Below are 13128 nucleotides of genomic sequence, written 5' to 3' on the forward strand. Positions count from 1 at the left end.
AGCCAATTATGGTGTTCTTGATAAGATAGAGGTATCTCTAAGTAAGCGTAAGCCCTGTATTGTCCAGGGACATTCGCAACAGTGTATTCGTGAAAAGTATTTGTACCCCCATCAGCTGCTGGAAATACGACCCAAGAATAAAAAAGTTCTGTCCTATAGGCTACATGGACGTCCACCACAAAAGTGACTGGACCCCCCTGGACTGTCAGTCCATGTGCTATCAGATGTCCTGTGAGCGGGTGACGCATATTGATTGCTATATTCACTACATTAGGATTCGCCATTTGTAAAAAAATAGCTCTAGGTCAGAGAAGGCACACCAATATCGGGGTTTTTCCTTTCAAAGTTCAAGCTTGAACAACCAACCACTAAGCAATAGGACGTACCTATCCCGTGGTGGCGGAAACCCTCAGCCCCACGGACGTCTCCGCGTACGGAACCGAGGAGTCAAAATATATATGAGAACGAGAGAGTCAGTCGGACCTAAACATTAGAGCCAGCCCAATCGTTGGCGGCGCCATGTCGCGTGGGCTCTCATTATCCTAAATGAGACTACTGGATTTCTAGGCAGCAGGATCGATCACAGTGTGGGGGACTGAGTCTGACCCACTTGTAAAGAACTCTGTCACCCTAAATCCGGTTTTTGCTCTGGCTAACTAGCAGTGCCTCATTTCTCCCACGGGGAAGAAATGATTAGGCAGCCGAGCGCATGACATCTTTGGAACTTCTCAGGGAAGTCGTGGTCACTCAGATCCAAACCAACTCTCTCATTTACAATATGGTCTCATATACAAATGACAAAGACAGTATAAGTTTTATATAATGTTTTAATAAAACAACTGTATTTTAGATAATAAGGCGTGAGCCGCAATAACCAGAACAATACAACATAGTAGGATTGAAATAGTCACCAGGAGAGTAAAACATAAGAACAAAGCTATCATATTGCCTAACAGTTTCTACTCTCCCTCTGCTTGTTCTATTTAGAGCACAGCATGTTAAGCTTCTAGCTTGCCTTTCTGAATCACTGGGGAGACATAAGCCCTCATACCTGAGCAAAGGCCTGTGATCTGGTTCAGCATCTGCAACGAGGCAGTCAGCGTCTAGTTGTGGGTCTCTGGTCGGAATCTCCCTCTTGCATGTATTGGGACAAGGAAGTGATTTTATAACTAACATGTCATCGTGATCACAAAATGTCCCTACGCAGGAATGCCAAATCTAAACTCCTACCACGTCTATCGGCAATGTACCAGACTGTATCCTTGACTGAAGCACAGAGTGAATATGTTATGAAGAACTCCAGTGCTGAAGTAGGCATAACAGTGTGATATGAATAAAAAACAACACCGTAGAACTGGCTATTTGAAAAATAACAGTACAAAGCCTAATAAAAAGCATTTAGAGCAAAGTGCACAGAGGCTCTAAGCTGTCAGCAAATGAATAAAATACATTCAGGGCAAAGTGCACAAAGGCCCAAACCCCGAAGCTAATGCCCAAAGTATACGTAAAACTAACCACACTACAGCATGTTTTCTGTACTTGGTCGCTGCGCTCGAGGAGGGCTAGCCACCGGAAAAGGCATGACGTATGCATACATTCCACTAATGAAAGCAAGCAGATTTTATTAGGCAAGCCCACAAACCAATAAAAAACACTGACGTGAAGTTGACAGGGCTCCGAGCCCTTTTCTAAATACTAAAGCGTCTCGCTGCGATACACATGCGCGAGCACATGCAAAGGAGGCTCGACCCTAAACAGAAACAATTCTCCCTTTAATCCCACCCCTTGATGCAGTGTGAAGTTACCGCGGGGAACACTTGGTGGCAGCGCTCAGCCTCCACAAAGAGCTGCTCTGCACATCCACGGGCTGCTGCAGAGGGTGGGCTGATGCCACGTTTGATCTTGCACTCTGCCTTCGTTGCGCGCCTCCTGGGACCTCCTATTTCTGGACGCATCACCTGTGCCAGAAGGAGATTTTTGGAAGCCTCCATTCTAACCGCTTTACTTTCTCCAGACATTAAATCTGCAGGAGAATACACTGTCAAAAAGCCCAAAGTCAAACAAATAAACTGCCCAGGTGCTGCTTGCGGTGTGGTTAGATTTAGACTTGGAAATGAGATGCTGAATAGTGAAAGAGGCAGCGTGGACCCTTATCCAGGAGGAGGGTCTAAAGACAGGCCAGGTGCTTCTATGTGCTATATTCAAGTAACCCAGGCTCGTTTTTCATCTAAAGTCACAATGGCATTTTAAACTTTTGCTGTGGCAATCGTTTCGCAGGAATAATGTTTTTAAGTGGTGTTTGGTTGTACCTACAATGCCGAGATGAAGCCAAGGCGTGCCGGGCTAATGCTCTGCACAACAGGTAACGAAACACTGGTGCCCTTTAAACTTCCGGTGCCCAGGACACGTTTACTAAACTCTTGGGTTTTGTACCTTTGGGCTTCAAACTGTGGCTGCTGTCAAGGGCCAATCAACACTGACAAACAAACTAACACCACAGCAGGGACGTCACAGAGTCTGAAGATGTCCCACCGCTGCCACAACCTCACCAGGGCCAGACTAACACCGCAGCAGGGACGTCACTGAGTCTGAAGATGTCCCACCGCTGCCACAACCTCACCAGGGCCAGACTAACACCACAGCAGGGACTTCACAGAGTCTGAAGATGTCCCACCGCTGCCACAACCTCACCAGGGCCAGACTAACACCGCAGCAGGGATGTCACGGAGTCTGAAGATGTCCCACTGCTGCCACAACCTCATCCTCACCAGGGCCAGACTAACACCGCAGCAGGGATGTCACGGAGTCTGAAGCTGTCCCACCGCTGCCACAACCTCACCAGGGCCAGACTAACACCACAGCAGGGACGTCACAGAGTCTGAAGATGTCCCACCGCTGCCACAACCTCACCAGGGCCAGACTAACACCACAGCAGGGATGTCACGGAGTCTGAAGATGTCCCACCGCTGCCACAACCTCACCAGGGCCAGACTAACACCACAGCAGGGACGTCACGGAGTCTGAAGATGTCCCACCGCTGCCACAACCTCACCAGGGCCAGACTAACACCACAGCAGGGACGTCACGAAGTCTGAAGATGTCCCACCGCTGCCACAACCTCACAAGGGCCAGACTAACACCACAGCAGGGATGTCACGGAGTCTGAAGATGTCCCACCGCTGCCACAACCTCACCAGGGCCAGACTAACACTACAGCAGGGACGTCACGGAGTCTGAATATGTCCCACCGCTGCCACAACCTCACCAGGCTAACACCGCAGCAGGGATGTCACGGAGTCTGAAGATGTCCCACCGCTGCCACAACCTCATCCTCACCAGGGCCAGGCTAACACCGCAGCAGGGATGCATTGGAGTCTGAAGATGTCCCACCACTGCCACAACCTCACCAGGGCCAGACTAACACCACAGCAGGGACGTCACGGAGTCTGAAGATGTCCCACCGCTGCCACAACCTCACCAGGGCCAGACTAACACCACAGCAGGAATGCATTGAAGTCTGAAGATGCCCCACCGCTGCCACAACCTCACCAGGGCCAGACTAACACCACAGCAGGGACGTCACGGAGTCTGAATATGTCCCACCGCTGCCACAACCTCACCAGGGCCAGACTAACACCACAGAAGGAATGCATTGAAGTCTGAAGATGCCCCACTGCTGCCACAACCTCATCCTCACCAGGGCCAGACTAACACCACAGCAGGGACGTCACGGAGTCCGAATATGTCCCACCGCTCCCACAACCTCACCAGGGCCAGACTAACACCGCAGCAGGGATGTCACGGAGTCTGAAGATGTCCCACCGCTGCCACAACCTCATCCTCACCAGGGCCAGACTAACCCCACAGCAGGGACGTCACGGAGTCCGAATATGTCCCACCGCTCCCACAACCTCACCAGGGCCAGACTAACACCGCAGCAGGGATGTCACGGAGTCTGAAGATGTCCCACCGCTGCCACAACCTCATCCTCACCAGGGCCAGACTAACACCGCAGCAGGGATGTCACGGAGTCTGAAGATGTCCCACTGCTCCCACAACCTCACCAGGGCCAGGCTAACACCGCAGCAGGGACGCCACAGAGTCTGAAGATGTCCCACCGCTGCCACAACCTCACCAGCGCCAGACTAACGCCACAGCAGGGACGTCACGGAGTCTGAAGATGTCCCACCGCTGCCACAACCTCACAAGGGCCAGACTAACACCACAGCAGGGATGTCACGGAGTCTGAAGATGTCCCACCGCTGCCACAACCTCACCAGTGCCAGACTAACACTACAGCAGGGACGTCACGGAGTCTGAATATGTCCCACCGCTGCCACAACCTCACCAGGCTAACACCGCAGCAGGGATGTCACGGAGTCTGAAGATGTCCCACCGCTGCCACAACCTCATCCTCACCAGGGCCAGGCTAACACCGCAGCAGGGATGCATTGGAGTCTGAAGATGTCCCACCACTGCCACAACCTCACCATGGCCAGACTAACACCACAGCAGGGACGTCACGGAGTCTGAAGATGTCCCACCGCTGCCACAACCTCACCAGGGCCAGACTAACACCACAGCAGGAATGCATTGAAGTCTGAAGATTCCCCACCGCTGCCACAACCTCACCAGGGCCAGACTAACACCACAGCAGGGACGTCACGGAGTCTGAATATGTCCCACCGCTGCCACAACCTCACCAGGGCCAGACTAACACCACAGAAGGAATGCATTGAAGTCTGAAGATGCCCCACTGCTGCCACAACCTCATCCTCACCAGGGCCAGACTAACACCACAGCAGGGACGTCACGGAGTCCGAATATGTCCCACCGCTCCCACAACCTCACCAGGGCCAGACTAACACCGCAGCAGGGATGTCACGGAGTCTGAAGATGTCCCACCGCTGCCACAACCTCATTCTCACCAGGGCCAGACTAACACCACAGCAGGGACGTCACGGAGTCCGAATATGTCCCACCGCTCCCACAACCTCACCAGGGCCAGACTAACACCGCAGCAGGGATGTCACAGAGTCTGAAGATGTCCCACCGCTGCCACAACCTCATCCTCACCAGGGCCAGACTAACACCGCAGCAGGGATGTCACGGAGTCTGAAGATGTCCCACCGCTCCCACAACCTCACCAGGGCCAGGCTAACACCGCAGCAGGGACGCCACGGAGTCTGAAGATGTCCCACCGCTGCCACAACCTCACCAGCGCCAGACTAACGCCACAGCAGGGACGCCACGGAGTCTGAAGATGTCCCACCGCTGCCACAACCTCACCAGGACCAGACTAACACCACAGCAGGGACGTCACGGAGTCTGAAGATGTCCCACCGCTGCCACAACCTCACCAGGGCCAGACTAACACCACAGCAGGGATGTCACAGAGTCTGAAGATGTCCCACCGCTGCAACAACCTCACCAGGGCTAGAGTTGGCGATGGGGCCTTCTTACTGGGGGTGTGGCTTAAGAGACATGTAATAAAGATGTGCTGCAGTCTTGTATATAGATATTCTGCTGTTTTGACACAGAATATTGGAGAAATGTATTAGCAGTTCCAGGCTCTGTAGCTCAGACCCAAGGCCTTGTCCTCTGGTGTCACAGGTCCCTCCGGCTGTCGCAGGATCACACAGTGCTCACAGATTCATCTCACTCTGAAACATTCCACACCCCTTAGCAGAGGTTTCTGCCTCACAGTAGATGTCACCGGGAGACCTTTGGAAGAAGGATTCGCGCGCCCGCGGGGTACAGAGAAGATAAATGGGACACATGACATAACGAGAATATGACGAATATTACTTTTCGTGAGTTTTTCGGGTGCAGGTTTGAGTGGTGTGTGCCACGTTCTTTCTGCAGCTTGAATCCCAGCAGAGAGAACATTGTGCTTCACTTTTTGAAACATTCTTCGGACATCTGCTGCGTTTTCCACCGTATTGATAACAAATATACGGCTTTGCAAAGATTGATAACGATCAATAGGGTTCTGCCTGTGTTTTAAAAAAACTTTATTTCATTAACATGCTTCCCTTTTCAAGCACAGAAACATACCACACATCATGTCCCGTGGCCAATCTCAGAAGCCCACCCTGCATGCAGCTTGTAAAACCACATTAAGGGTTCCTCGGTGCAAGGCTCTTATCAAAATGCTAGAATTATTACAACCATCCCTTAACTCAGGACATTAATGCAGTGGGGCATTGATCACAGTTAAGAGCTACTCTTGGCCACAGTCCCAGCGCCACGGCTGGAGGGGGGGGGGGGCTCATCTGGAATACACTGTTGATTCAGCATCAGTGCTTGTCACAGGTCAGCATCAGTGCTCGTCACAGGTCAGCATCAGTGCTCGTCACAGGTCAGCATCAGTGCTCGTCAACAGGTCAGCATCAGTGCTCGTCAACAGGTCAGCATCAGTGCTCGTCAACAGGTCAGCATCAGTGCTCGTCACAGGTCCAGCATCATTGCTCGTCACAGGTCCAGCATCATTGCTCGTCACAGGTCCAGCATCATTGCTTGTCACAGGTCCAGCATCATTGCTTGTCACAGGTCCAGCATCATTGCTTGTCACAGGTCCAGCATCAGTGCTTGTCACAGGTCAGCATCAGTGCTCGTCACAGGTCAGCATCAGTGCTCGTCACAGGTCCAGCATCAGTGCTTGTCACAGGGCATCAGTGCTTGTCACAGGTCAGCATCAGTGCTCGTCACAGGTCCAGCATCAGTGCTCGTCACAGGTCCAGCATCAGTGCTCGTCACAGGTCCAGCATCAGTGCTCGTCACAGGTCCAGCATCAGTGCTCGTCACAGGTCCAGCATCAGTGCTCGTCACAGGTCAGCATCAGTGCTCGTCACAGGTCCAGCATCAGTGCTCGTCACAGGTCCAGCATCAGTGCTTGTCACAGGTCAGCATCAGTGCTTGTCACAGGTCAGCATCAGTGCTTGTCACAGGTCAGCATCAGTGCTTGTTACAGGTCCAGCATCAGTGCTTGTCACAGGTCAGCATCAGTGCTTGTCACAGGTCAGCATCAGTGCTTGTCACAGGTCCAGCATCAGTGCTTGTCACAGGTCCAGCATCAGTGCTTGTCACAGGTCAGCATCAGTGCTCGTCACAGGTCCAGCATCAGTGCTCGTCACAGGTCCAGCATCAGTGCTCGTCACAGGTCCAGCATCAGTGCTCGTCACAGGTCAGCATCAGTGCTCGTCACAGGTCCAGCATCAGTGCTTGTCACAGGTCCAGCATCAGTGCTCGTCACAGGTCAGCATCAGTGCTCGTCACAGGTCCAGCATCAGTGCTCGTCACAGGTCAGCATCAGTGCTCGTCACAGGTCCAGCATCAGTGCTCGTCACAGGTCAGCATCAGTGCTCGTCACAGGTCAGCATCAGTGCTCGTCACAGGTCCAGCATCAGTGCTTGTCACAGGTCCAGCATCAGTGCTTGTCACAGGTCAGCATCAGTGCTTGTCACAGGTCAGCATCAGTGCTCGTCACAGGTCCAGCATCAGTGCTCGTCACAGGTCCAGCATCAGTGCTCGTCACAGGTCCAGCATCAGTGCTCGTCACAGGTCAGCATCAGTGCTCGTCACAGGTCCAGCATCAGTGCTTGTCACAGGTCAGCATCAGTGCTTGTCACAGGTCAGCATCAGTGCTTGTCACAGGTCAGCATCAGTGCTCGTCACAGGTCAGCATCAGTGCTTGTCACAGGGCATCAGTGCTCGTCACAGGTGAGCATCAGTGCTTGTCACAGGTCAGCATCAGTGCTTGTCACAGGTCCAGCATCAGTGCTTGTCACAGGTCCAGCATCAGTGCTTGTCACAGGTCAGCATCAGTGCTTGTCACAGGTCCACCATCCGCAGCAAACCTCCCATCTTCCAGCCTCCGCCGTCCGGGTCTCTTGGGCCACTCACCGCTGACCCACATCTCTTTCCAGCTGTTCACACCTGGGGGTTTAGGCCTCAGCAAATGATTCTCAAAGACCTACGCGCTAAAAGCAGCGTGTAATGTATTCATTTCTTTTTTTGTTTTATTTACGGATCAGGAAGTTGCAATGCCCTACAGGTACATTATTTCTAGGGGTAGCCCCCTATACAATAATAACACAATATGTGTGTATGGCTGCGAACGTCTCTTCCCGCTGTTTAGTTGTAACTTCTGCTCGACAGTCTAATCTCAATTTTTCTCTGGCTGTCAGGGCTGGCTTCTGAATGTTGCTCTCAGTGCTGTGGGTACCCTTGTTAGGACTCCCTTTCCTTGAGTTTGGAATAACACATCTAAGTTATACGACCTTTACAAGGCGGACAGAGCCACAGAATACCATTACCACGCACCCATTACAATGCATGTGTTTTTACCACGAATATGCCTTTACTACGCATGCCTTTACAACGAAAATGTAAGTATTTCACAGGTAAGTGTATATATTTTACGGCAAGGGCGTTTTTAGGGTGGGTAAGGGTTTTTGGGTGGCAAGGGTATTTTTAGGGTTTAGGGTGGGCAACGATGTTTCGGTTGGCAGAGTATTTTTAGGTTTTAGGGTGGGTAAGAGTTTTTGGGTGTCAAGGGTATTTTTTAGGGTAAGTAAGGGTTTTTGGGTGGCAAGGATTTTTTTTAGGCTTATGGAGTTGTGGGTTAATAAGCTAAGATATATATATATATATATATATATATATATATATATATATATATATATATATATATATAGATTTACTTACTCACATGCAAAATACTTACATTTTCGTGGTAAAGGCATACCATATGAGTGGTAAAAATGTTCGTGGTCAAGGCGCATGCATTGTAAAGGTACGCGTGGTTAGTCCATCATACAACTGTATCTTTTTTGCTGTCCGTTGCATGGTGTTATGATGGATAAACTGCACCGTCCCCCATCCAAACACCTCCGTAGCTTCTTCTATGGTGATCAGTTTTCAAGGTTTGTACGTCACCAACCTCCCTACAACCATGGGTCGTGCCTTTTGTAACAGTTTGTGGTGTCGTGTCATATAGGCAGCACTAGAGAGCTGTAGGCGAGTGTGGATTTCGACGGGCCTGTCTCTGGAGCGCTTTACAGTTTTCTGTGGCGTCTCACAGGGACTGTGTGGATCACTGTTGGGTGGCTAACACAGAATACAGTATTCTGCTAGGAGCCTTGTGGGAAACCAAGCAGAGTTTTTCAGGGGAGAACTTCAGGATTTTGTTTGAAAACTCATTAGCTGCAGCACTCTGACGTTTTGTGTGGACCAGTGTAAAGTTCTGCATGGAGCACTGCATGCTTTTGCAGTTCGGACTGTTGAATTTAGGTTTCACCCTCTTTGATACATTTGCACCCTACATCCTAAGTTCCAATCTGTTCCTCCGGCTGCCCTCTGTATCTCCCTTGAAATCCCCAGCACCCTAGAAAGTAATGAGAAGCGTCAATCGCTCAAGGCACGAGCTGCACAAAAAAAATATTTTTCTTTCTGTGGAATCTGCAGGCAGATCATCCAGCCATCTGTTCACAAAAATAACACAGGGTACAAGTCACAAAGGTAAAGTTAGACCAAAAGTCCATTTTAAACCAAAAGTCTAACGTTATTGCTTTTTAGTATTCACAAAGGTAAAGTTAGACCAAAAGTTTAACTGACACCAAAACTCTAATTGACACCAAAGACTAACTTAGACCAAACATCAAACTTTATTACTTTTCGGTTTTCACACAGTTAAAGTTAGATCAAAAGACTAATTTAGATCAAAAGTCTAACAGACCAAAAGATTAAATTTACAGCTTTTCGGTATTCACAAAAGGTAAGGTTAGACCAAAAGTTTAACTGTATTACTTTTTCTGTGTTGTGGCTCACAATTTGTTAAGTCACTCCTGAAAGATCTTCCTAGGAGTGTATTTTCACCAAGAAGGCCTCTTGTCCTGCGCCTCAAGATACTCATGGGCTCAGTTTACATGAGGAAGGGATGCTCTCAGCAGTTTTACTCTCTCTGAGTTTTAACACAAGAAGAGCAGGAGTTTGCTGTCAGAACTCGACCAGGTGTGTGTATGGCCCGTTGGTGTCCAGCTGCAGGACTTGGCGGTTCCCATAAGTGCCGTGATGCAGGACGGTCGCCGCCTCTGCCCAGGTGGCACTGCCTGAAAGCTGCTGCTGGCACTGGGCGACAAGCTGCGTGTACAAGTCCAGACCCTGCTCCTTACTCACATTAGCATGGTACTGCACCCCGCGGCCCTTCACCTTTCCGCCAAGGGTGGCTTGAGGGATGATCAGGACATCTCCAGGGAGGTCCAGCACAGAGACATGCTTCCCCTCATCTGTCTCGCACAGTCTCACATTCAGCAGTGTGCTCACTGGAAAAACAAGGGAAAATCCAGATAAGCTGATGGGGCAACAAAAAGCATATGTACTGCCCAATGCCATGACAAGCAGAGCCTGCAGAAACATTCAATATGAACACACACACACTTCGCCCGCCTCTCCCAACCAAATTCCAGCCTATTAATAAAAGGAAACCGCATACCCATTTTTGGAATTATTTCTTCTTGTGCACCTTTGAAAAAGCAGACATAGATCACCATTCCTCTGTGAATCTGGAAGGATATAATCAAAGTTTAGAGATGATCTGCCAGGGATCCCAAACTTACAAGCAAGACAAATTAAAGCAAGCAGGAAACAAAGCGAAGGCAACCGGGAAACCCAAAGACAATCAAGACTCTTTAAACCAGAGGGGGTTTGTCTGATCAGCTGACAAGCTCCCTTTGGAGGATAATAACTCAAATTGATAAAAATCTAATTAAAAAGTCATATATTTGTAGGGACAATTACACTACGCAGATGTTTCCCAGCTCTACTCTATTCCATCAAATTATATCCAATCTTCATTTTTCTGTAACCATAGTGATGTGTTTCTCTCATGTTTGGGAGAGAGGGAAGAGGGGGCTGGAGGAATGAGTTTGACTGAGTTGAACTGGACTCTACAAAAAGAGGTATTTCAGAGGGAGCAGCACACAGGTAGGCTTTAAGATCAGTGCAGGGCACCAGTGCTCTAATCAAACATTCATGGTAGTGGTTTCAGTGGAAACACACAGGGAAGGCTTCGACCCAGCCCTACAGTGTCACGGAAATACAATGTCCACGTCAGGAGCACTAAACACAGGGTTTTCAGCTCATATGTTATCGGATGTCTGTCTCGGAGTGGAAAGGGTCCTGCCCATCCGAGGAACACCCTGCCCATTGATAAGTAAAATATTAGTAAATAAGCCCCATGATGTATGGGATGTGTCAATAAAACTTGAAATAAGCATGCTTTTGCATCCAGGCCAGATCCAGACCACACCTAGAGGGACCATTTACTTAAGAACTAGGGATGCTCTGAATTAAACCTCAGGGCCACCACTGCCTGGAATTCCTCATCACCAGCTTGCAACAACCATCTTGGATGTATAGTCTTACCCAGTCTACTTTGCTATGTCAATAGCTGTGAAGTTATAGCTGGTGTAAGAAAGTTACAGGGATGCAGCACTAAGGGACACCAACAAGAAGAAATGGACTTTGTGCTGTAACGCAAGGCCTGGAAAATGTTGACCCCACCCCTTTACAAAATACAGCGGGTTGAATACCACAGAATGCAGTACAGAACCAGTTAGGGTGCTGCCCACGGAGGAAGATTAGAGCGAGCAACTAAATCACCAGCTCCCTCCTGTGCTCCTGGGCAAGGGGCAGGAGGACGGAGAGAGGTTTATGAATCCAATGAGGACATCAGTGATGGACAGCTACACCAAAACAGTTCCAACCAATACCATAGCGCCTATCCGCTCCTAGATTCTGCACATTTGTACAGCTTCACCACCTAATCCAATGAGACAGGATATTCATAAACATTAGAATACAGTAATATCTTGTTATACACTTATATACTTAGTTACCTTCGGGCACAAGTTAATAGTTACTTGAAATAACTAACTGTAACAGCTACATTTCTATGTTTTGTCGTGTAAATTCTGATCCTACCTAGAATGTCCCGGTAACCTTTGGTTTTTTATAATGAATTTCTAAGGTTTTTTAAATGATAATTCTTAATGATAACATTCCTGTACCCTTTGTTTATTTCAGTGAATTTCTATGTTTTTTTTTTATGCAGCATGGGTTTAGCTGCAGGCCTTAGCCTGCGGGCAACACCTCGCATGCATGCAAAAAACAATGGAAAAAGCAAGGAGAAGGCATACAAAAAATTAGGGAAAAACGCAAGGACAAGGCAGTGAAAACGAGGGAAAAGCAAGAGGGCACCCTCTCCCTTTAAACTAAAGGCCAACGCCCCAGGGAGGTGATGGTCCCTGGTGGAAGGTGGGGGGGGGGGGGTGTTGAATGCCCTCCCCATTGGAGTTATCGGCTTGGCTGGGAAGGAGGGGCCACGCACACCCCCACCCCACATATTTTATTTTATATATATGTATGTGTGTGTATGTATACACACACATATACACGCACACACACACACAAAACCTGGCCCACCCGGGTGGGGGGCAAATGAATAAACAAGCGTGGGAGACCTCTCTTTTTTAATTTTGCATGGATTTGTGGAACCCTCGTGAATTTATGGCCAAAAATAAAACACAAAAACAATGTTTTTTGGCCCCACCACCAGGCCTAGGGGGTCAGAGTATTGCTAATATGCCTCCCTCTGTGCTTAAAAAAATAAATAAAAAAATAAAAAAAAACTTTTTTCTTGGGACTCAGCTGAGTCAGATTTCCAAGATGGCTTCCAGCTCTTCCTGGCAGAAGTGCTGGCAGCCAAGAAGATCGCAGCCTGAGATCTCTAGGATACGCAGAGGATTTGCATCCATAGACATCTTTTTTCTTTAATACCTCCAACACTACTGAATGGCTTTACACCAGATCACAAGAAGGGCTCTTTCTGGACCAAGAGCTATCTTTCTGCCGAATTTAGTATAATTCCGTTTAGCGGTTCAGGGTGTAATTGTGTTCAAAATCCCCATGGGAATTTGCATGGGATAACCGGGTTTTGGGACCCCCCCCCCCTTTTCTTGTTACCATCCTTGTGGGGACTATGTGTGAATATCTGCCTTGTGGGAACTAACCTTTCCCAATGCTCTTAAAATACAATAATTACAGAAAAATGTTTAAAAAGAATTC

At 49.0% G+C, this 13128-nt stretch overlaps 1 protein-coding gene across 2 annotated transcripts in view; it reads right to left on the reverse strand.

The window, feature by feature from the left end:
* Nucleotides 1-9850: 9850 nt before the first annotated feature.
* DTD2 (D-aminoacyl-tRNA deacylase 2) overlaps nt 9851-13128 on the reverse strand; it is a 31073-nt gene continuing 27795 nt past the window's right edge. For both annotated transcript variants that reach the window (XM_069209093.1, XM_069209094.1), the window contains 2 exons: nt 10496-10565; nt 9851-10325 (listed from right to left, as the gene is read on the reverse strand). In XM_069209093.1, coding sequence (XP_069065194.1) covers nt 10000-10325; nt 10496-10565 — 396 coding nt within the window. In that variant the 3' untranslated portion in view covers nt 9851-9999. The remainder of the gene's footprint in view (nt 10326-10495; nt 10566-13128) is intronic.

This window comes from Pleurodeles waltl, chromosome 9, assembly GCF_031143425.1.
Source record: "Pleurodeles waltl isolate 20211129_DDA chromosome 9, aPleWal1.hap1.20221129, whole genome shotgun sequence".
Taxonomy (NCBI): domain Eukaryota; kingdom Metazoa; phylum Chordata; class Amphibia; order Caudata; family Salamandridae; genus Pleurodeles; species Pleurodeles waltl.